The sequence below is a fragment of the Strigops habroptila genome, chromosome 15, assembly GCF_004027225.2.
Source record: "Strigops habroptila isolate Jane chromosome 15, bStrHab1.2.pri, whole genome shotgun sequence".
NCBI classification, from domain to species: Eukaryota; Metazoa; Chordata; class Aves; order Psittaciformes; family Psittacidae; genus Strigops; species Strigops habroptila.
The window spans coordinates 11,124,272-11,147,139 of record NC_044291.2 but is presented as its reverse complement, the minus strand read 5'-3'; the positions used below and the strand labels follow the sequence as shown (position 1 = coordinate 11,147,139).

Below are 22,868 nucleotides of genomic sequence, written 5' to 3'. Positions count from 1 at the left end.
GGCTTGGCAGCGCTGCAGGGCAGAGCCCTGACCGTTTGCGCCTGCCTTGTCCTGCACAAGGAGCACTCTTGTTCGCCCTGCCTGGAGCAGCCCTGGCGCGGGGACAGGCAGATCCACCCCGTGTTTGCTTTGGTGGCCTCGACGCCAGCCCTGCCCTGCCATGGAGCCCAGCCGCGGCGCGGCTGGGCAGGGTTTGGTGTCACCACCTTAGCTTGGCTGAAACCCGCACCCGCAGAGGCTGCTCCGTGCCCGGGGTCTGATAAACACCGGGACAAACAGGGTTTGGGGAGGGAAGAGTGTCCCCGGCCGGGGGTACGGGGCCTTCAGCAGAGCCCCAGGAGGACAAGGGGGGCGGTCAGGGCGCTGGCAAGGTGCAGCATCTGCCTGTGGTGCCGTGTCATTGCTGCCCTTCGCTCTGCATAACTCTGGGGCGATGGCAAACAAGGTGGGAGAGGCTGGGCAGACACTGGGCAATGATTAAACCAGAGCAGCAGGAAGGCTGGGGGGGGGGTGGGGTGGGGTGGGGTGAGCAGGGGAGGGAGGGCACAGGATGCTGCTACTTCAGACCTTGGCGGGGCTGTGGGTGACACGGGCAGGGTGCCGTGGGTGCTCTTGGGTGTGTTTCATCTCTGCAGGGCACTCAGGGGTGCGCAGGGCTGCGCTGGAGCGTTGCCACCTCCCTCGTGTGGAGCATGGGAGCTGATGCGTGGCGCTGGCTCATCTCGAGCAGACCTTTCCCCTGCCCTGCAGGTGCCGCTCCCTGTCCCGCTGTGCCCAAGGTCCCTGCAGCTCTTGGGATGAGTCCTGGGAGCAGGAAAACACGTTTCCCACCCATGTGTGTCACTGCTGGTTGCAGAGACGCTTCCCCTGTGCCTGGATTCAGGAGTGCAGCCAGCACTGGGGGCTGGTTTTAGACAGCGAGCCCCCGGTGTCACCCTGCAAGATGCACAGCCCATGTCACCAAGGGCTCCCCCCACCCCAGGCTCTGTGGGGTGCAGGGTGGGTGAGCCGGGGTGCACAGCCCCACACCATGGCTTGCATGCAACAGGCAGAATAGTGTGGCAATAGTGTGGACAACCCCTCAAGAGGACACAGCTCTGGTGGCATATGGGAGGGGGACACGAGATGGGCAGGGGCTGGGCAGGGGCTGCAGGGAGGTAGGGGGACAGGCAGGGTGCCTCTGTGTGTGTGCACATTTCTGCAAGGAGAGGCAGCCAAGGCAGTGCCAGGGGTACCTCAGTTGTGCAGGGAGACAAGCCCATCCCTCTCAGCCATGTAGGCTCCTACTGCCCAAAGGGACTGACACATCCTCCGTAGCTCACTCTGTCGCAGATGAGCAATGCCAGCACTGTGCTTTGGGTGGGAGAGTGACTCTTGCCAGCTTTGGGACGTGCCTAGACATCCCCAGGCACTCAGCTGCCTGCAAATCCCTGGGCACATGGCCTTGGAAGGAGCATGCTGCTCATCTGGGCTCCAGCACTGCCAGCTCCCAGGGTGCTGCCACCCATCCTGGTGGTACCCAGAGATGCCAGGGCAAAGCTGGGTCCTGATCTGCCCAAGGGCACATGGCCCTTGCCCCACCTTGGCCACTGGGTTTGGCCACAACTGGGGTCCCTGGCACAGCTACGTCCCTTGCCTGCTGCCAGTACGGTAAGGGGAGGGCAAAGCCCTGCCTTGGGGTGCCCTCCCTGCGCCTGGGGACGCATAGGACCGAGAGCTGGGGAGATGTTTGGTAAGCAGGCAGCACAGGAGAGTACTGCCTGTATCCCTGCCCGCATTGCTGCCTGCGGCAGGAGCTGCTGCCCTCTCCTGCTCCTATGCAGAAATGCTGCCGGGTGTCTGGCAGTCCTGCCCTGGCTCCAGGATGTGCTTTTCTCCTCCAGGATCTATTCCCCTGCCACACTCCACCTTTGAAATCATCCCCTGCTCGGTGCAGAGGCTGCAGTGCTGCTGCTGGACCAAGGGCAGGTCACGGATGCATCACCCCCAGGCACTGGATGAGGAGCATCACCCCACACATGGGTGCTGCCTGCCTGGACCACACAGGAGCCATGTCCTTGTGCCAGCCTCAGCCCCTGCACCCTGGGGGTCTCACTGCGCCTCCCGCCCCACCACAGCCCAGATCACCTGGGGATGGATGAGTGCGGTTCAGTGCGATGGGGTGTCTCCATTGGCCAACATCTGCCCAGATGTTCTTGTTCGTGGGGGGTAGCCGGGGCTGTGGGAGACTCCGACGCTGCTGCCCAGGTAGAGCAATGTCCAAGCACTCTCCACTCCTGGTCCAGAGCTCCTTGGTCTCATGGTCACAGTTCCTTCTGCTCATGAAGCAGAGACGGGTGGTTAATGACCCCTCCTGGGGCTTGGATTTCCGAGGCTGTGCTATCCGGGTGCTTGTAACCCAATCTCCCAGATCCAATAGCGTGCCTGTCCCTGAAAGGTGAGCCCCTTCCCACTGCCACAGCCACCAGCAGCCGCCGGAACCTGGCTGGGAGCTGCTGGTGTCTTGGGCTCCCAATGCTCCCAATGGGACTGCCACAGCCCCCCGGGACAGTGCAGCTCTTCTGCCGCCTCCCCTGAGGCCCTGGGGGAGCATCTCAGGACAGGTAGGAATGGGGGAATAGGGTGGAGGAGTGTACCCGTGGACACCAAAAGGCTTGAGGTCACTCACAGAGGGGGAGAGGGGTCTTGGTAGCCTCTGGCAGAGGTTTTCAAGCACCGTGGTGGTTACCAGACTCCACCTGAGATGAGGCCAGACCCCTCAACTCCTCTGGCATGTCCATCCCATGATGCTGACAGTGATGCCATGGTGGCCTGGCATGGCCCGGGGCTGGTAAGGAGCAGGGCTGCGGCACTGCCTGGTCGTCTGAGCGCTGCTCTCTGGTCCACGCAAACCCACTCCTGCCCACCTCACATTCACCTGAGCAGGCTGCTGAGATCTGTCCAGCCCTTATTCCCTTTGGGATGGCAAAGCTGGCAGAGCTCTCAGCCCCAGATGCACATGGCATGGGGTTAACGCATCCCCCATGGATGCAGGGAGAATCCACTGTAGGGGCAAGGTCACAGAATTCCAGAATTGTTGGTGTTGAAGGGGCCTCTGGAGATCATCCAGTGCAACCCCTGCCGAGGCCAGACCAGAGCAGGTCACACAGGAATGTGTCCATGGTGGGTTTGGGATGTTTCCAGAGAGGGAGACTCCACAACCCCCCTGGGCAGCCTGTTCCAGGGCTCTGCCACTGTCAACATAAAGAAGTTCTTCCTCATGTTGAGGTGAAACTTGTTGTGTGTTAGTTTACGGCCATTGCTCCTCATCCTTTCTCTGGGCACCACTAAAAAGAGTCTGGCACCATCCTCCTGGCACCCACCTTTGAGATACTGATCTGCATTGATGAGATCCTCTCTCAGGCTGCTCTTCTCCAGGCTAACCAGGCCCAGCTCCCGCAATCTCTCCTTGTAAGAGAGATGCTCCAGACCCCTGAGCATCCTAGTGACCTTTCCTAGTAGCTTGTTATCTTTCTTGTACTGAGGAGCCCAGAGCTGGGCCTGGGTCCTGCTCTTCGAGGCAGGGCTGGCCATGGGGCATGCAGGCAGCAGGCAAGGATGCAGGGAGCCTGGTGCTCCTGGGAACCCACCACCAGAGGGGGGTGGTCCCCATCTCTCCCACATTGGATGCACATCCCGTGGGACTCCTCCTTGGCTGTGAGGCTGACAGCTCCTCTCACCCTCTCATCCCCAGCATGTCTGAGGCCAGCGGCAGCCCACGGGCAGAGGACACGGGGCCGTGCATCAGGGTCCACTCGCGCACCGCGAGCAGGGGCAGCCAACGCATCGAGTGCATCATCTGCTACTCCTCCTATGACCTGGGCGTGCGGCTGCCGCGCCGGCTCTACTGCGGCCATACCTTCTGCCAGGCCTGCCTGAAGCGCCTGGACGCCGTGGCCAACGAGCAGCGCTGGATCCCCTGCCCACAGTGCCGCCAAAACACACCCACACCACGCGGTGGCGTTGCCATGCTCGACCTCGACCTGGCCACCTTCCTCGCCGTCAAGGCTGACAAGGAGCATCCCCAGGTGCCCGGGCGGTCCCATCCCAACTCAGCCACCAAGAGCTCATGCAAGGAGAAGGTGGTGACACAGCAGCCAGTGGGGCTGTGCCAAGACACAGTGCCTCCAGCGCCGTTCCCCCGGCATGGCTGCTGCCAGCCGTGCTCATGCTGCGGGGTGACAGCGGCCTTTGAGAGTTGAGTGCAAGGAGGGGGCTGCTGGGTTGCAGTCTGGGACCATTGCTGGGCACCCCACTGCCCACGTGTGGACAGGAGCAGCATGGCTGTGCTGGCAGCCTGGGAAGGGCTTCAGCTTGCTCAGGGCTTGCTGCCCATCCTGCCGGTGTCCATCCTGCTGGGATTTGGGGTGCAACAGGGTAGATGAGGATGCCTTCAACCCCTCATCCTGCCCACTCAGAAGCCTGACCCAGCCATCACGGATGGTCCCTGGTCCCTGCCCTGGGGCTTGCTCATCCCTGGCTTCTCCATGCACGTGGCTCTTGAACAGGGACACCTCCACCAAGCACCCCTGGGGACATGGGAGGTGACACAATTATACTCTGGGCCATGTCCAACACCCTGAAAGCTTCACATCCATTAAACCGTGCTCCATTGGCCCTGCTGGCCTGCATGTCTTGGTCATATTTGTTGGTAAGCCCAGGGCAAGGCTGGGGCAAGGCCCCCCATGTTGGGGCTGGGATGGGGAGCAGTGATCTACCCAGCAGGTTGCTTTCCTGTAAGTTGCTCTGTTGGCCACTTGCATAAGGAATTTGGGTGTTGGGGTAGCTAGACAGTTGAAATCGAGGATGACAGAGTTATCAGGAGACCACAACAGGTTGCTCCAGCTCTTTGGATTTATCTGTCCACCACCTACTTTGCTCCTGTATGGGAAGAGAGCAGAGCCCACAGGAGCTCCTGATTGCTCTTGTGCTCTGTGGCTCGTGCCAGGTTTGGTTTTCCTCTCCCACCTCCCTGCCTCACATCCATGCAAACCCCCTGCTTCAGCCCTTTTGCTGTTTCTCCAGGCCATGCCTTTGCTGCCAGCAAGGCTTTCCCTGCCTGACCCCAAAGAGCGGGTGCACGGGTGAGATCACAAACATCTGGGTGTGGGTTTAACAGAGGCCAGATGTGGAGGACTGGGGTCCACCAGGGTGATACCAACACGGTTCTTGGGTAGGGCCTGGCGCCACCTGGGCAGCTTTTGTGGTCCTTCCACAGGGCCCATTTCCCGCATCCATTTTTCATGTGGTTTATGCACTCTTCCAATATCCCACCAGCAGGCACCACAGGTGCCCCTCGGGGCTCAGCAGGTGATCCGAGCCTGCACTCCCTGGGGCCAGCAGTGATCCTGTGTCCCTTGGGCTGTCCTGGTGCTTGGTGGTCCCCTGCACTGGGTCCCAGGGCTGCGGCCAGAGGAGTCCAGCACCCATACCCTGTGCAGCATCCCATGCACAGTGCCCACCCCATGTACAGCGCCCATCCCATGTGTAGCACCCACCCCACGTGCAGCACCCACCCCATGCGCAGCACCCATCCTCTGCACAGCACCCACCCCATATAAAACACCCATCACCTGCACAGCACCCACCCCATGTACAACACCCATGCACAGTTCTACCACTTGGTGTCACCTGCCAGAAAGAGTCTGAGCTGAGCTGTTCCCAGCAGAGCCCAGCCTGGGCAGCTCCAGCCATGGAAGCAGGAGCACCAGGGATGTCCCAGGCCAGAGGTGTCTGGGGGGACAGCAGAAGTGTGGTGTGGTTCGAGCCTGCCTCAGGTCTTTAGTCACATGGAAACATGCAATAAACTAAAGCCTTTAAGGACACGAGAAAAGCTAACACAGAGTCTTAGCATCTTCCCCTCTATTTTCATTTCTCCCCAAATACTTAATGGTGGATGTTGGGAACAGTCTGGGAAGGTCCCATCCCCATTCCAAGCATGGCTCTGTACAAAGGTGCCAGCAGGACCCTGTGCTCTGCCCCACCTTGGGTCCCAGCTTTCCAACAGTGGAGGGTGACCAAGACCCACGGTTCCCTGTCCCTTGACCCAGGTCGTTGCCTCTGTGCTCCCACTCCTGCTCCACTGCATCTCCCAGCACCAGGACTATGAAGCTTGGCCCTTGCTGCGTGCCTCTGTGCATGTCCCTGCTGCTCCCTGCCAGTGTCTGAAGGAGTTTATCTGCCCCTCCATCACTTCATTGTGGGAACAGTCTTTGCATCCTGATTTACATCCCTTTGCCAGAGCAGTCAGCACAGGCCACCCAGGCTGCCCTTGCAGAGCGGGTGCTCGGAGCAGCCTCTCCTGGAGCTACCCTGGGGCCAGGCTGTGCTGTTCCATGTGGAATCCTAAACCCCAGTGGGGAACAGGGCACTGGTGGGTACAGCCCTGGCCGGGGACAGGGACCTGGGCTCTCCCTGTGGGTGCTGGGTCCAGAGGAAGGGACACTGATGAGCACTGGCAGCATGTGTGAAGGTACAGTGTTGTTACTGCTGGGGGGCAGAACCCCAAAGTGTCACCAGCCTGCAGTTGCTGCAGCCAATGTCTGCAAAACAGGAGACAGTAGTGGGGCAAGGCACAGCCAGCACCAGTCTTGCACTTGGCTGGTGCCCCTGCCTGCATGTAGGACACTGGGGACATCCCTCCTGCCACATGCCATGGAGTGTGCAGTGGGGTGACAGCGAGGGGCTGAGGTGGGTTTGCAGCTCTTGGGGTCTCTGAGCACAAATACTCTATTAAATAAATAGTATTTTGGGTTATTTTCCCCCCTCAATGAATTTTGCCATTCCCACCTGATCCCAGGTGGCCACAGGCAATGCATCCCCTGGGGAGGAAGAGCATTTTGGGACAGGGCTCCCTAAAAATTCCGGTTCCCATATAGCCCACAGCTATGGGTGGGATGAGCTGGTGCTGCAGGGCCATGTGACTGCAGGTCTGTGCCCCGCTCCGGGGCTGGGCTGGGCTGTAGGATTCCTCTGAATTACTTCCAGATGGGGATTAATGCGGTAAAACCGAGTTTGCTGCAGGATAGATAAACAACCCAAAGCTCCTCCAGATGCTATTAATAAATCTCCTGCCTGCTGCTTCTGGCCCAGATTTGGGAACACCCCGTGCACTGCCTTGCTGCCCTCCCACCCCTTTGGCCACCAGGCAGAGGTGCCAGAGATTCCTCCAGGAATGTGACCCAGTATGAGGGTTGTAAACTAGACAGGAGTTGCCGTGGTGTGTGTAGAGGATGGTGTCCCCTCTCTGGACTGCCAGTGGGATGGTGTGCTGCTGGCTGTGTCCTCTGGTCCCAGGTGTCCACCGAGCTCTGCCAGAGACACCAAGAGGTGACACCTCTCCTCTCCAACCTGCTGCTGTGGGGCTTCAGCAGCTTGAAACCGGAGCGGGTATAAACAGGGTGGGGGCAGACTTTGAGCCCTCTCGAGCTGGTGCTGCCATGCCAGGGCCAGGGTAAACAAGTTTTGGGTGGCTGCAGCCCAGCAGGTTCACCTTTCCCGCAGCTTCTAATGTAGGGGCTCCTGCGTGTCCCCAGTGTGCACCCAAATGTGTGGTCCTGGTGGGGGGGAGGAGGTTGGCCCATGGGACCGCCAACCTAAACCTCCTCGTTCTGGCATGGCTTGTGGTCTCCTGCCAAGGGCAAACAGAGTCTGGCTAAGGGCTGGGCTCAGTGGGGTGGCCCATGGCTCCCAGCAGTGCTCCCCATTGAGGACCTCTGGGCAGGGTGAGCCAGCACAGAAGATGGGGTTACATCTGTTGATGGTACAACTTAAGCTTTATCCCACTCTAGCTAGTTATGGGGGTCCTGGGTCCATACAACCCTCTGTACATGGCTGATGTTCTTCCTTGTCAGGGTGGTGAGACGCTGACACAGGATGCCCAGAGAAGCTGTGGCTGCCCCATCCCTGGCAGTGTTCAAGGCCAGGTTGGATGGGGCTTGGAGCAACCTGGGGCATTGCTGGTGGTGGGGTTTGGAAGGTGTCCCTGCCATGGCAGGGAGTTGGAACTGGATGAGCTGTAAGTTCCCTTCCAACCCAAACAATTCTATGATCCTATGATGAGGCAGCACATCCATGGGGAGAACGGAGGCCAAGAGTTGGGTCTGGTTTTGCTTTTTTCCAGCTCTCCAGCCTGCAGCACACACAAGCAGTTAATCCCGGGCCATGCCGAGCTGGCTGCTTACCTGGCTGGAGCGATGCCTAGCAGAGGGAGGGACGAGGGCTCGGCCCAGCACCTTGCCAGGGCAGGCATTACCACGGAAATATTTGCTGAGAAAAGTTCAGCTCCACCCTGAGGCAAAACCGGGGCTGGAAGCTCATCGGCTCCAGGGCTGCACATCCACCGCTCCCGGTAGCGTAGCGGCTCCGGGTCTGCACATCCACCACTCCCGGGAGTGCATCGGCTCCGGGGCTGCACATCCACCGCTCCCGGGAGCGCAGCACCTCCAGCCATCACCACTGAGGGTACCGAGTGGCTGGACAAGGCGACGGGCACCAGGGATCCTGCCCGTGGGGAAGCCCCGGTTCTGGAGGTCCAGAAGCGCCCGTCGCTCAGTGGTCAGCCATGGGGTGCTGGTGGTGCCGCGGCATGGTGCTGGCCTGGCTGCTGCTGCTGCGCCCGCTGCCCTCGCAGTGCTGCCCCGCTGCCTGCCGCTGCTCCATGGAGAACGTGGACTGCAGCGAGCACGGGCTCCGCGAGGTGCCCCCGGGCCTGGCCACCAACACCAGCGCCCTGTGGCTCGACTACAACTTCATCACGGTGCTGGGGCCACGCTCCTTCCCGCCGCTGCCAGGGCTGCAGGTGCTGAGCCTGCCCCACAACCATCTAGGGCTCATCCACAGCCAGGCACTGGTGGGGCTCGGGGCCCTGCAGGAGCTGGATCTCAGCGACAACTACTTGACCGTGCTGACCCCTGAAACCTTCCTGCCCCTCACCAACCTCACCAAGCTGAACCTGGGTGGAAACAGGCTGAGGCAGCTGGAGCCTGGGGTGCTGCGAGTGCTACCCCAGCTCCGAGCCCTCTTCCTGCAGGACAACCCTTGGGGGTGCAGCTGCAGCATCCTGCCTCTCTGGCGCTGGCTCAGCCACAACAGGGACAAAGTGCGAGGTGAGTGCCCGAGGACCATGTCCCCAAGCCCCCCGCTCCATGCTCGCTGGTCACCCCGTCAGGGCTGAGGCTGCACCCAGCACCCTGCTGCCAGCAGCTGTGGGCTTGCAATGGTGGGTGTCCATGGGGGTATGGGGAGGTTCCCCAGGTCCCATCCTCAGGCCATGGCAGCTCCTGTGTCTGCTTGGGTGTCTGCATCCCTGGTCTGCTACCTGGTGCCCACCCTTGGTCCTTGTGCCTGGAGAAGAGGACTGGGCAATGTCCCAGCTACAGGCACCCAGTGCTGTCCCCAGCAGTGGCACCAGCCCTGTCATGCTGAGGGTCAGGTGTGCTCGCAATGGGCACCACTGCTGATGCAGCTAGGACTCAGTGCCTTCAGCCCCTTCCCCAGTGCCTTCATGAACATGGGGCTGATCCTGCATTTCTTCCCCATGAACCTTGGTCAGAGTCAGCTCTGACAGCAAGATCTCTCGTTCTGCTGCCACTGCTCCTGCTTGCTTCCAGCTTGGATGAGTGACCGTCACTCGTGCTGGCTGTGATCTTCTGTGGCCTCTCCAGGCTGGCTGCTCACTGCTTCTCACATGTGTCCTCTGGGAACCAAGCCTGCACCTTCCCTGCCCCATCTACCATCTGCCCCAAGCCTATTTTCCAGCGCCCCCTCCAGCACTGTTCCCACCTCCCCATCCCATCCCACTCCCCAGGGCGCAGGATGTAGATGAGCCCTGAACCCTCACTGCCCTCCTTCATATCCTGCCCTGGGTAATCCTGGTCAGCCTAGCCCTTGTCCTCCTGCCCTGGTCCCATACAAACCTGCCATCCCCTCTGTCCCTGACACTTGCCTTGTCCCAGTGGCCCAGTGTGCCCATTGGCACTGATTTTCTCTTCCAGAGAAGAGCTTGCTCCTCTGCAGTGTCCCGGAGCAACTGAACAAGTATCCGATCATGGCTTTTGGGAATGAGTCCTTCAGGCAATGTCAGGAGACCTCGCTCTCTGCCCAGCACTACATCACCTTCATGATCATTGGACCATTCTCTTTCATGGCCAGCATCTTCTTCTGCACCTTCACAGGCTCCGTCGTGGTGGTTTACCACAACCTGCGCAAGGAACCCCATGTCTCAAGGAGATCCTGCATCTGAAGGGGCCGCTGAGTCCCCCAAGACGATGCTGAGCTCCCTCTGCCCCACTGCTGGGGGAGCAGCCTCCAGCTCTGACCGCAGATGCTCTCAGTGTTTTGAAGCCCACCCTCAGACCTGGGGGAGTACAGGGGATCCTTCTCCAGCTCACCCTGCCCTGCCCCTTCTGCTGCCCAGGGGCCTCAGTGTGCATTTCAGGATGCTCCATATGCCTCCGAGTGCCTTTTGGTGCATCCTGGGAGCCCCTGTGTGCATCATCTCAGGACACACCATACCCCTCTGAGTGCCTTTCAGTGCACCCCAGAGTTTCCATTCACCTTTCATTGCAGCTCAGGAGCCTCTGTGTGCCTTTTGGTTTGCCTCAAAACCCTCCTTGGGCCTTCTGGTGGCCCCAACACTCCCCATCTGCCACTCAGTCCCATCAGCCTCAGTGTGCCTTTGCATGCCAAGACCCCTTGGCTTGGCTTTTTGTGCATCCAAATGCCCTCCATTTGGCTTTCTGTGCCCTGACAGGCATTGGTTTGCCTTTTGGTGTGCCCCAGAGCTCTCTGTGTGCCTTTTGGTGCACTTGAAGATCTCTGGGTGCTTTTGGGGCTCTCCAGAGCCTCCATGGGATTGTCAGAAAGCCCCAGACCCCTCCATGTGCTGCCCAAGGACCCGGCAGGTTGTAAAATGCTGCTTTTGAAGGTTTTCTACCTTAAGAAGGCTCAGCCAACAGCCAAGATCCAGGGCGAGGCTGAGGTTTAGGGTGAGGGTTGGACAGAGACAAACCCTTGAGCTCCCACTGATGTGATTTGGCAAAGGGGCTGCCAAAGGATGGGTGAAGCTGCACAGTGGTTCCTCCCCCAGTAGCTTTTCCCCTGGGCTAAAGCTTATCCAAGGCCAAGGTCCAGAGTCAGCTCAGTGATGGGAGTGGGGACAAAAATGTGGGTTTACAGCCTTTGCTGCTGCTTCACATCCCACCACCCACAAAAAGAGGCTGAGGCTGCCCCTTGTCTCCCTGCCCTGCTGCCTCCTGCCTTTCCCTGTGGAAACTCTTCTCCATGGCATTGCATGGAAATGGTTAGTGAGTGCTGGGATGTGGCCTAGCAGGAGCTGGAGATGTGCTCCAGAGGAATGCACAAGCTGGGCTGACAAAATCGTCTCTCAGGGAGGAGCAACAGCCCTTTCTAGCATGTGTTCTTACCTATTGCGAGGCAGTAAGAGCCACGACGAGATGACTGTGGCCACCAGCCTCCCCTGTTCCCTCCGTCTCTTGCCCATGCAAGAGCTGCCAGGGAGGTGGTGGGGGTCGATGAATCCTTTGGCAAGTTCTTGCCAAGAGTTAAATACATCATGCAGTGAATAAACCAAATGTCACCTCACCTGTGGCTTGCTCCCATTTCTATTTTCAAGAAAGAAACCAACCCAGCCTGCTGCCACACTGCTCGAGTTCTGCTCAGCTCTGCCTGCGAGGGGTGCAAGGGCTCTGGGGAGCTGGTGAAAGCAGCAGCTACTCTGGGATGGCTGCCAGGACCAGCCCCTTGCACAGAGCCTTTCCCAGGAGCAGTCCCAGCTCTCTCACATCCTCTCTAGTGACAGCACTCATCCCTCCCCAGGAGGCCTTGGCTTCCAATTTCAATCTAGGACCTCGCTTGCTGTCCTTTTTGGTCACCTGAGATCCACTCCTCCTCCCTGATGCTGAGACTCCCATGGAGCTTGGGCTGGTGGTCTCAGCACATGGGGAGCAAGCTGTGAATGAGTGGCAGTTCAGCACAGGGGAGCTGCCTCTCCATTTTGCAAATCCCTCGGGGCACCTCCCTGTGGATGGGCTGGATGAGCTGATGTGTGGGGACTTTCCCAGATGCCTTCATCCCTGCAGTCAGTCCTCTGTTCCCAAAGGTCAGTAGAACCAGTGCCCCATCCTGGCTTCCAGGAGCTGGGGAGCACAGCAGTGGCAGGGGATTGCCACTGTTTACCTCTTGATGGAGGTGGGTGAGAGCCAGAGGGCTTCAGAGTGTCCTCAGCCCCCACAGCAAGGCCTGTCCCCTCTCCAGCAGGCTGTTCATCAGCCAGGCATCCCGGAATGGTGATGCCCCTTCCCTCTCAGTTTCTCTGCAGCCCCTGGCCTTTCTCTCTGCTGACTTCATCCCTCCCCATCCCTCCACCTTTTGCTGTTTGCAACCCCCATGGCAGCACTGGGTGAGGCTCTGATTCAGCACGGGGCTCCCTGCCAGCTTTGCCACAAGACAGACACGGAAAGAGAGACACGGCACTGGAATAAACCACTTCATGATCCAGTCTAGACTTTACTGAGCTCTTGCAAAAACTTGGTATTAATGTTACATTAACGTAGAAAGTAGAATGGGTCCAATGGCTCAGCTGGAGCGAGATGAACTTGATGGAACCACTGCAGTGAGTGGGACGATGCTCACAGACCTCAGCTGCCATCTGAAAATCCTGCGTGCCCTCGTGGGAAGCCCCATCTGCTCAGCTGGGACAAGGAGAAGGCAGTTCATGCCACTGGGGCTTGGTTCCGTGTTGCAGGTGAGTTTTCCTCCTTCGCAGGAGGTGGGATGCTGTGCTGCCCGTGCACCTGCTGTAACTGCTCATCACCAGCCTGGCTGGTGCCAGATGCTTCCCCCATGCTGGTATCTCCACACCCACTCACAGAGCCCACGGCAGGGGTGCTCAGGGATGCTGGCACATGGGCACAATGCTTGAGGGGAGGAAGGTGTGGGGAGAAATGTCATCAGCCTGTCTCATTTGGTTCTCTTCTGAACTGGGATCCGGCTTCCACATCTCCAGGTTCAGGCAGATGCAGCCATGTGAGCTGGGGCTTCAGGGCTGCTGCAGGAGATGCTTGAGCACTGCAGGCGAGTGTGGCAGGGAAGCTGCCGGTGCCTGCTATGGTGCCTGACACTGCGAGCCATGACCGGCCAGCAGCATCTCTCCTTGCATTGCTGGTGCTGAGGCAGTGTGGAGCTTGGCTGAAGGTCAATGCAACCATTCAGAGCCGTTCCCCGTGAAGATGTTCACAGCCAGGAAAGCCACAGTGTGAGAGCTATGTGATGGCCATGGCCAGGTCCTGGGGATGTCTTCTGTGCAGGAGGGCTGGGGAGCCAGGATCTTGGCTGACAGTATGTTACAAGCTCCAGAGTACTGTGTTTAGAACAGGAGCTTGGGCTGCAGGACTGGGATCACTCTTGCTGCAAACAGACCACACACAGGAGCCAAGTCATAGCCATGGGCTGATGGGACAGAGGAGCAGGGGGTTCATCCCCTGTGAGGAGCAGAGCACACATCTTCCAGCCCCTGCGGAGGGGCATCACTCATCACAGCGGGAACACGAGCCCAACCTGCTGCTCCACTGCTTGGGATCACGAGCACGTCGGTATGGAGCCCTCCAGGGTGGTGGGAGACACGGAACACACACATGAGGGGCCATATGTGTGTGCTGGGCAGCCTGAAGCCTGCAAAGTGGAGCACATGTTTGTAGTTGGCACCAGCTCTTCCCCACTACCGTGGCAGAGCAGGCACCATGCGCCTTCCCAAGTCCTTTTCCCTTGCTCATAGCTGGTCAGTGGCAATACTGATTATCAACAGCACTGGTTGGAAGTGATTATCTCTGTACAGTGAAGTCCAAACCATGTCCTGGTTCTGCCGTGCATTGTGGAGCACGGGCATGGCAGCAGGCCTAGGAAGGGAGGGAGATATACAATGAAGTCACTGTGTATGGATGAAGGATGCTTTCCTCCCCTCTCACCCGGAAGAACCCATCAGTGTCCCTTGAAAGGCAGTCCTGGCTGTGCCTTCCTACTGTGTTGGGGCAAGGACTGATGGCCCTTGGGGAGAAGGTCACACCACAGTGCTGACTGAGGGGTCGGAGAGGTTGAGCTGGCCTGTGATGTCGGTGGGGTGATATTGCTGCAACACACAAAGACACAGACAAGGAGAAAGAAGTGTTAGGCAGTTCTGGCACTTGCCCCAACCTCTACTTACATCCCATGTGTCCCTACAGGATATCTCTTGGGGGTGATGCAACGGCCCAAACCCCACTGCCTGCTGAGGTCCCCTTCCCAGTGCAATCCAAGCTTGTGCAGAGGTCATTGCAGACACTCTCCAAGCGCCCCATGGCCGGGCAGGGAGAACGCCCAGGAGCGTGGCGCAGCTCCCACAGTGGCAGCGCGTCACTGCTGAGCGAGCCCCTCGCTGTGCTGGGAGAGCTTCAAGACAAAGCCTGTGACTCACCAGCCCAGCCCACGGCTGAACCTGTGTTTGGAGGGTCTGGCTGGGTTTCGGCATCATTCTGGTACCAGATCAAGCTGTGCTTTGAGGCCAGGCCGTTTCACCTCCTTGCTTGAGTGACTCTGCTTTGACTGTCCTTTCGCACAGGTGAGATGTGCAGTGTGGGTGACTCGTGACAAACTGTAGTGTCAGTTGCTAATGTGACAATACAGCCTGTGTTGGGGATGTGGTTTGGATTCTGGGTTCTGTGCTCCTTGTGGATGGGGGGTTGGCAAATCTTCCTGGGAGAGATGTCCCCAGCTGCAGTCCCACCAGCAAGCAAATAAGGAGAGCAGCAATGCCCTTCAATGGGCAAGAGAAAGAAAAGTCCTTCCTCTCCAGGCAGGGGTTTACAACTGGGTAGTTACTTTCTCCCTTCCTCCTTCCATACTCCCTTCCTTTCCCTGTTTCACTCTCCAAACCCTGAACTGGAAGAAGCCCTGTCCTGCCCTGCTGCAAGAGTGGGTGGCACAGAGCACCTTGTGCTGCTGCCTGGGAACCTAAATGTTAGGGCAGGAAAAGGGTCTCAGTGGGTCTCATGTGCCGCAGTGTGGACCCTCTCCAGTGACATCTGCTACCACACTACCCAGGAGAGCTGCCATTCTGCTGGGCTCTGGGGGCTCCTCAGTGATGGGGTTTCACCCATCTTGTGATGGTCAGTGGTGGCTGTGGCCCCTGTGCTGCTGCTGGTGGCTCTGGCACTGTGGCTACCCTGCGTGGCTCTACACCTTGCCTCCTGCCACGGGAGCTCTGGGTCCCCCCAGGTGTTGCGTGGGGTCCTTGGGGCTGCTCTGCTCTGCCCGGTTTTGTGCTTCCCCAGGACACTGTGGTAGGGAGATGCTGGGGCAGGGGTGGGAGCCAGCATGCTCCTGTACATGTGCTGGGGTCACCCAGGGAGCATCTCACAGGATCATTCTATCATTTAAGGCACTAGCTAATATTAAAACAGAGCTTCTGAGATGCTCCTTGCTGTGGCCTTGCTTTGCTAAGGGGCAACACCTTGGCCGTCACCCGTTGGCACAGAAAACAGCCGAGGAGATCCTGAAGTTGCTCTGCCACCCTGGGGGAGCTTTTTGTGGTTATTCATCAGCCACCAAAAAACGCCCCTCTCACCCCAAAAATGGGAGCGGCTGCTCCCACCTTGTGAAAAGCAAGGATTCCAGCTAAACACAATCTATCCTTTTCCATAGCAAAATGGCTGGAGGTGTGCGCTCGTGGGACGGGGCTCAATTCCCGCAGGGAGGAGAGGCGACTGGGAAAGGGGAGAGGCTGGTGACTCACTGCTGGAGAAGAAGGAGGAACTTGAGGTACAAAAAGGAATGGGCTGAAGAAAGGTCCTTTGTTCAATACCCTGCCTGATGCAAGCAGGGGGGGAGTGGTGTGTGCATGCTGGTGTGCGTGTGCCTCGGTGCGCTGTATGTGTGGCTGCAGTGCTCGGAGGTGTAGCAGGGCAGGTTGGGGCGTTCTGGCCTCTCTGCACAGCCTGGGGGTGGGAAACACTAAAATAACCAAGCCAAGTGGGGAATCTGGCCAGAAAAATTAATATACAAGAGCATGGCTTTTGATTTGAAAGCATATCTCCTCCAATCACAGAGTTATCACAGGGTAACATTCTCATTTACTTTTTTTTTCTTGTGTAGAGTTCATGCATGCAATTTTTAATAATAAAAACTAAAAATAAAAATAAAAAGGAAAAGAAAAGGGAAAAAAAAGCAAGAAAACTGTCATATCAAAACTATGTTAAAGTAGAACTAATGCTAGAAGCACAGATCAGTAATTTAGGGCAAATTATGTTACAGGGATGGTGCAATTATCCCCAAACCAAACATTATAAAGCGAAGAAATTAATCAATATTAACCGTAGAAGAGACTCAAACATGTTAAGGTATGGAAGTGAAGTGAAGGCACCAAAAACTTTAAATGACAACCAGGAAGAAAATATAGACAAGAACTTAATATGTCTTTAAAAATGACTTCGACCTAATCTGGACTTATATGGTAGTCCCTGGCTGGTGAAAGATTTTCTGGAAGAATTTTGGAGTTTGGGGTTGTTTGGTTTTTTTCAATTAAAAATCAGGATTCCAGCTAAATGCAATCTTGCTGTAGAAAACGTCAACTTTCTTCTAAAAAAAAAAAAAAAAAATTAAAAAAAAAAATTAGTTGTCTTTGACCTACTTTTGGTTCTTTTAGGCCCAAAACTAGGTTGTTTTTTCAGCCAAGAAGCGTTTGGCTTTGGGATGGCTGATCCTTCACTGAAAAGGTGACCTTTTTTTCCATGAACCCCCTCGGTTCTCGACCAGCTCTGGCACCATCCCCATGGCAGCACCAGGCCCTCGCTTGGCGGTGGCGTGGGACGTGTGTCATGCTGTGCCTGGGGGGGGGGATGCCCGCAGGCTGGCATGTGGTTCTGCGGGCGCTGATGATGGCTGCAGTGGTGGGGCTAATGGGACCTGTGCACCTCGGTAACGTGTCTGTACGAAATGTGCCGGCTCGGAAGGTGTCTGTGTGGTTTATGCGTCTCACATGGCTTCTGTGGGGTTGCAGTATCGTGGGTGGCTGCGATGGATGGCAGTACGTCAGCTCTGCGAGTGCTATTCGAGTTGCAGGAGCTGCCTATGGGGAACACATGCATCTCCTCCTGGGGCGGTGGGGATGATGTGCCGCGGAGAGGCTGTGCAGCTCGGGTGATGGTGGGCGCTAGGACGTTCAGAGTGGGGTGGTAGCTTCCCAGGGCTGTCTTGGCTCCATGGTGCCAGCCTGTCTCTCTGGCACTCCTGAGGGACCATTCTGCAGGGCTGCAGAGCAGAATCCATTTTTAAAACTCCCGACAACGAAAAGGAAAGAAGCAAGGCCACCAGGTTTGCGTCTTTCGCTCGCTAGCCAGGAGAGCCCATGGGGCTGGGGTCAGCCTGGCCTTCCAGCCCCATCGGCTCTCAAGCCCATCTGAGACCTGGTGTGGGCCCATGGCTCTGCTGAGCATCATGAATCAGAGCACCTCGCTGCTTTCTTGTCTTTACAAGGACCCCAGGCAACGTGTCCCAGCATGCTACGTACTCATGGGGCCTTCCACAGCAGGAGGGCACTGGGGTCTCTGAGCCAGGGCTGCTGTATTGAAGTGGAGGGCACCAAATGGCAGGTTGTGACATGAGCTGGTGGCAGCACCCTCCCGCTGGCTGCTAACCCCACAGAGCAACCAGCAGGTCTGCCCAACATCACCACAAAGCTTGCTCCACCATGGACCTCCTGCAATGGCCAGAGCTTGGACCTGCAAGCCTCCATCTTGGCCACGTTGGCTTGGATCTTGGCCCCGCTAGCCTGTTCTTGACTCAGCTAGCCTGGTTCCCTGAGGAATGTGTCCTGGGACCCCGGCCATGTCACCCCATGGCAGGCAGAAGATTGTGGCAGGCTCCCAGGCAGCGGGAGCCTCTTAGCTGCCCCCAAAGCAGGGGCCATCTTCCGATATGAGTGGGGCCATCTCGCTCCACAAGTCTCCTGTGAGCAGCATGCCAAGAAGATCATGGCCGGAACCCAAAGCATGGGCAGCCCCACACTGTGCTGGTCCCACTGGGCAAGGGAAAGGGAGTGTATGGCTCCACTGCTCCATGGGACCTCTGGTGCAGGTCAGCCCAGGGCATTGGGGTACTCCCACCCTGGGGCAGAGAGCATTGTGGAGTGGTGTGGTGTAAAGTGGGTGATACACCATGGAGCAGGATCAGGCCCAGGATGCTTCCCCAAAGAGGGAGCAATGTGGCAGGTACCAGGGGTGCCACACACTGGCTGCCTCATTGCTCCTGGGTTCTCCCCCTCTCCTCCCTGTTCCCACCATGGGTACCAGTCCCCTCAGGTGCCCACTGCACCCTGATGCTCCTGCTCTTCCAGGAGATGACCCTTGGTTTCCTAACCTCGGAGTTGTTCAAACACAACAAAACATGATGGGTCTACTCAGGACATGCTGAGGTTCCCCCCAGCAAACCTTTCTGCTATTGTTCCTCCCCTTTTTTCCATCCATCCTCCACACTCTTTCCACCTTCTCCCCCCTGCACCACCAGCCCCATCTCTGCCTCCTCTCCCCTGGCTGGGGCTCAGGCCACCAAGACGCAACCTGCAACCTTCCTGCAGAGCTGCTTGGGCTGCAGCAGTGGGGATGGGGGACGCTAGCCATGGGAGCATCACTGGGAAAAGGTGCCACCTAGGGAGCATGAAGGCAGCACAGGAGATGACAGGGATGCCCATCTTAGTATCATAGAATGGTTAGGGTTGGAAAGGACCTTAAGATCATCTAGTTGTTCCCCGTGGGGTGAGTAGGGAGAGTGTGGAAACCCCTCATGCCTGCCAGGCTTCAAGGTGACAGCAAAAGGAGCACTTTGTGTGAGGTGGTGGCAGCAGAGCCCTGATGAGGGCTCAGCTGTCCCCAGGGCTGTGTCCCATGGGTGCTCCAGAAGCTTCTTGGGATGGAGCCTGCCTTGGTGTCAAAGGCAGCCACCTCCGTTCCGTGCACAGAGCCGTGGCCCCGAGACCCCCTGCGATACCGCGTGCTGCTCCCCGAGGCGCTGCGAGCCTGCGGCCAGGGATGGGCCACCCCACTGCGGGGTCCACATCCGCACGCTGCCACCGTCCCCCCTGTCCCCGCAGCCTGGCGGGGACCCTGCTCTGAGCAACCCTGGGCAGAAACCCGCCGGTCGCCCCGGGGAGGAGGTTCCGTCAAGCCCATCGCGCTGGGAGGTCGGGCAGCAAGACGCAGCGGCCGCTGCCACACGAGACAACAGAGTAGCCACAGTGCAGAGTGTCATACAACAGACGGCAACATGCAGAGGGACACCGGCTTAGTCCGACAGACCAACAGCCCAACCTGACGCCGAAGAGTGTCCGAAGCTCCAGCACGAGTGGACACATTTGCACATTTGGAAACAGCTGGCTTTAGAGGCAGCAGTTTGGAAATTTTCTCTGGTTACATGAGAGCAGTTTCACTCTGAGGCAGAAAGCACAAGTTTGAACCAAGGTTCGGTCTTTAACAACCTCCTCTTTCAAGCCTTTGTGTCTCTTTTCTAGAGCTGTGTTACTGCTGACCATAACCAGAGGCAGCTGTCACTCCTGTGCCGAGGACTACGTCCCGAAAGCTAATCATCACAAACAAAAATCACATGTAGAGAATGTGACACGCATGGGTCTCGGTGAGGTGACACGGTGCCCAAATTAAATTGGAGTGATTGTTTTTAGGCATACAATGACAAACAGGTACAGGAACACTCAGGAACAGGAGAAAGAAAAAAAAAAAAAGAAAATTGAAAAGAAAATGTCATCGGTTTCAAGAGGTCAGCACTGGTTCAGGTGAGCGAAGCACAGAGAGGAACATCAGAAATCATCCAGGCAAAAAGAAAACAAGAAAACCAAACAAAAACCCAGTTGCATCTCCCAACTCATCACAGGACTCCAAGCCACCTCCTGCCTGCCCTCCAGGATCCCAGCATCCTTTCAGGTACACGGGATGACTGACTCACTGACTGACTGACTGACTGGTGACGAACATGAGCTATGCATGTACACTGGCAGCTTCGGGATGGGTGTGTGGCAGTCGATGGGATGGCAGAAGAGAGAAAGAGAGAGAAAGAGAGAGGGCAGAATTGTTCTTCTTCCTCTTACCGTATCCTTGGAGGACCTACGTCTCTTGAAGCTGGAGGCCAGGGTGGAGGTGATGGACCTAAAAGTGGCTTTCTTTTTAGGGTCAGGTTCTGCTCTACCACTTTTTCTATCCTAAAATGAATATGTATAAGTGATTAGATCTCTAGTGTGTTGTTGGAAACGCTAAATCTATTTGAATACTGCCCCGTGTCATGTCCTTCATCTAGGTGGGAAAGCTACTGGAGGTGTCCTGTCACTCCCAGTCCTCCAAGGGCCTCCGTGTCCCATGCCTACAGCACGGCCATCACACTGCTACAGCTAACGGGGCTGGCCTCGCATCTCGAGCACTGGGAACCCCTCTGGGGAGTATCCCTGCTCTCCTGGTTGCCTGACCTCGCTTCCTGGGAATGCTCTGCCTGGCGCCCTGCCCCTCGCTTCCACCTGGCTAGACCGAGAAGTGAGATGCTGCACCTACCGCTACAAAAATATCTATGTCATGATTGCTCAGGGCCTTTTGTGAGGCTGAATCCTAGTGCCACAAAGAGAGAGAGAGGACTGCATTGAAAGAGAAGTCATTGTATGAATAGTCTGTAAAAAAAAAGGTATTCAAAAAATTTGAATGACGCAGTTGTGCAAAGCCGAACGTGGTTGTTGGTGTTTGGTTGGTTTGGTTTTGGTTTTGTTCAAAGTAAAAGAAGTTAAAAAAGAAAAAAAAAAGATAAAAGAAAAAACTACTAAAAAAACTGGAAGAAAACATAAAAAAAAAAAAGGAACCAAAAGATTAAAGGAAAAGAAAGGGAGGAGGCAAAGCGTTAGCGCTATGATGTCGTCGGGGTCGGGATGAACTCAAAGAGAAACAGAACTGAAAACTGTAGGCGTTGGTGTAAGCAAGTCGGACCTGGTGGGCGCAGGCTGGGAGCACCAGCCGCCATGGCGCGGGGGCAGCGAGCCGCGGGGACCGGCCGCGCTCGGCCGTGGGCGCTGAGGACGCTTCCTCCCCAATTGCTTTCGTGCCAATGAGTGTGACCTTTCCGACGGGGGACGGAGTGACCAGGTCTGGCTCTGCTACCGCACGGGGGTAACCAAAATGTATCCCGCTGGTGCGTAGAGCATGCTCGGGGATACATTTGCTCCTCCTTCTCAGTTCTCTCTTTTGCGGACATGCACAAACGGAAAAGGAAAGCAAGATGAATGGAATGAAATGTCTTTTTTTCTTCCATGGCATCTCAGGAAATAGCCATGGCAAAACTGTGATCCCAAAAAAACCATTATTTTTGTTTGTTTGTTTTTAACAAATAAATCTTTCCACTTGCCTACCTTCTAGCAATGTACCAGATACTAGTGCTCTGACGTTTCCTCCTGTGGAAAAGTCTTACAATGTCAAACGGCTCTTTACCATGAGGCTGTTTACCCCCACAGGGCAGCATGCTTTGCTCACAGTCCCACAGACTCTGCCCAAGGACCCAGTGCAGTATTTTCTAGAAGGTTGGCAAGTGAAAAATGGCAGTGCGACTAGTGTGCTCTGTCCCAGCAGCCTTAACCCCCTCGGTGCTGCTGCTGCTGCTTTTTGGAAGCAAAGGAAAAAAAGAAACAATAAAAAAAAGGAAAAAAAAATATAGAGAAATGGCTTTTTCCGAGACTCTCATCAGTGAACTGAACCCAGCGAGCTCTCAGGATAGAGCAGCCCGGCCTCGTGCTTCCCCTCGCTGCTCTCAGCAGGTGTCCTCCACCCAGGAAGCCCACCCGCATGCCCCAGCCAGCACTGTTCCCACAGGGACACCACTCTGGGCTCATTTTGGGGTCCCCGACCCTCCTTCTCTCTCTTTCATTCACTGGCTCTGCTGCGCACAGCAATCTCCTTTAGTCACCTAAAGGATCTCTTGCTCTTTGAATGCCAGTTTGCTTCCCCAAGGAAGAAGAGAAGCCCAGGCAATTCAGAGAGAGCCTCCAGCTGCCCTAAACTGGGGCTCAGGGGCACCATGGGGCTCAGCCCCGAAACCGAGGGATGTGTGAGGCTGGTGGCCCATGGACATGCCCATGGCTCAGTGTCACTGCCAGGAATCACTGTCCTGCCGGGGCACAGAGGTATTTTGGGGATGGGAGAAGCTGGGGGGAGCAACGGCCCCATGAAAGGGGCTGGGGGGAGCCTTGGTGCTGCCAGGCACCGGCATCGCTGGCTCCCGTGTGGGGAGACGTCTTTGTCTCCAAATGACAAGAGCACACACCACCTCTTTTAGGAGTTGGTCCGGGGCATGACAAAGGCTACCACATCCCTGGGGAGCGGGCCGGGTGGGGGAGAGGTGATGGAAACCATCCCTGGAGCATTTCTCCACCCGAGCATGGGGCACAGATGCTCAGAGGCAGTGGATTAACCCCCCTGTGTGCTGGTGAGCACGGCCGGAGCCGGGCAGCAGGGCAGAGCTGCAAGGGCAGCCACGCCATCACTGATTGCTCAGCCAAAGCTAGTCATGGCTCTGGCATGTGGTCCCCAGCAGCACAAAGTCCCCATCCCAAGCACCGCTGGGGCATTTGGGTCAGGTCTCTGTCCTGGTTGGAGCTTGGCATCGTCCAAGGACATCTCCCAGGGAGAAGGCAGGGACCCCACCCTAGAACTTACTGGGTGCCCAGTAAGGCCCAGCTGGAGCTGGGGTAAGGGACAGAGGGCCCCATGCTAATCCACAGCTCTGCATTCACTGGTTTGGTG

The 22,868-nt window shown here is 57.1% G+C and overlaps 3 protein-coding genes across 16 annotated transcripts in view; 2 read left to right on the top strand and 1 right to left on the bottom strand.

Moving 5' to 3' along the window:
- Window positions 1–3,734: 3,734 nt before the first annotated feature.
- Window positions 3,735–4,241, top strand: RNF224 (ring finger protein 224). Its single transcript, XM_030506854.1, has one exon. It carries the CDS (start codon window positions 3,735–3,737, stop codon window positions 4,239–4,241), a length of 507 nt encoding a protein of 168 aa, XP_030362714.1.
- Window positions 4,242–8,602: 4,361 nt separating this feature from the next.
- Window positions 8,603–10,282, top strand: LRRC26 (leucine rich repeat containing 26). The gene is made up of 2 exons (XM_030507412.1): window positions 8,603–9,146; window positions 10,035–10,282. Exons 1-2 carry the CDS (start codon window positions 8,603–8,605, stop codon window positions 10,280–10,282), a joined length of 792 nt encoding a protein of 263 aa, XP_030363272.1.
- Window positions 10,283–12,547: 2,265 nt separating this feature from the next.
- Window positions 12,548–22,868, bottom strand: part of GRIN1 (glutamate ionotropic receptor NMDA type subunit 1) — a 39,927-nt gene continuing 29,606 nt past the window's right edge. For 2 of the 14 annotated variants that reach the window (XR_003994452.1, XR_003994453.1), the window contains 3 exons: window positions 20,186–20,296; window positions 17,069–17,340; window positions 12,548–14,185 (listed from right to left, as the gene is read on the bottom strand). Coding sequence is in view for 11 of the 14 variants with exons in the window: in XM_030506842.1 (XP_030362702.1) it covers window positions 14,117–14,185; window positions 21,063–21,314 (321 nt within the window). In the remaining 3 variants the exon portion in view is untranslated. Of the gene's footprint in view, window positions 17,341–20,185; window positions 20,297–21,062; window positions 21,315–21,481; window positions 21,524–22,868 lie in introns of all 14 variants that reach the window. The other 12 variants (XM_030506842.1, XM_030506844.1, XM_030506843.1 and 9 more) reach the window with 8 other exon arrangements.

Coding starts and splice junctions, on each gene's coding strand:
- RNF224 (XM_030506854.1), top strand. CDS start 3,735: ATGTCTGAGGCCAGCGGCAGCCCACGGGCAGAGGACACGGGGCCGTGC.
- LRRC26 (XM_030507412.1), top strand. CDS start 8,603: ATGGGGTGCTGGTGGTGCCGCGGCATGGTGCTGGCCTGGCTGCTGCTG. Junction 9,147..10,034: donor CAACAGGGACAAAGTGCGAG/GTGAGTGCCCGA, acceptor TTTCTCTTCCAG/AGAAGAGCTTGCTCCTCTGC.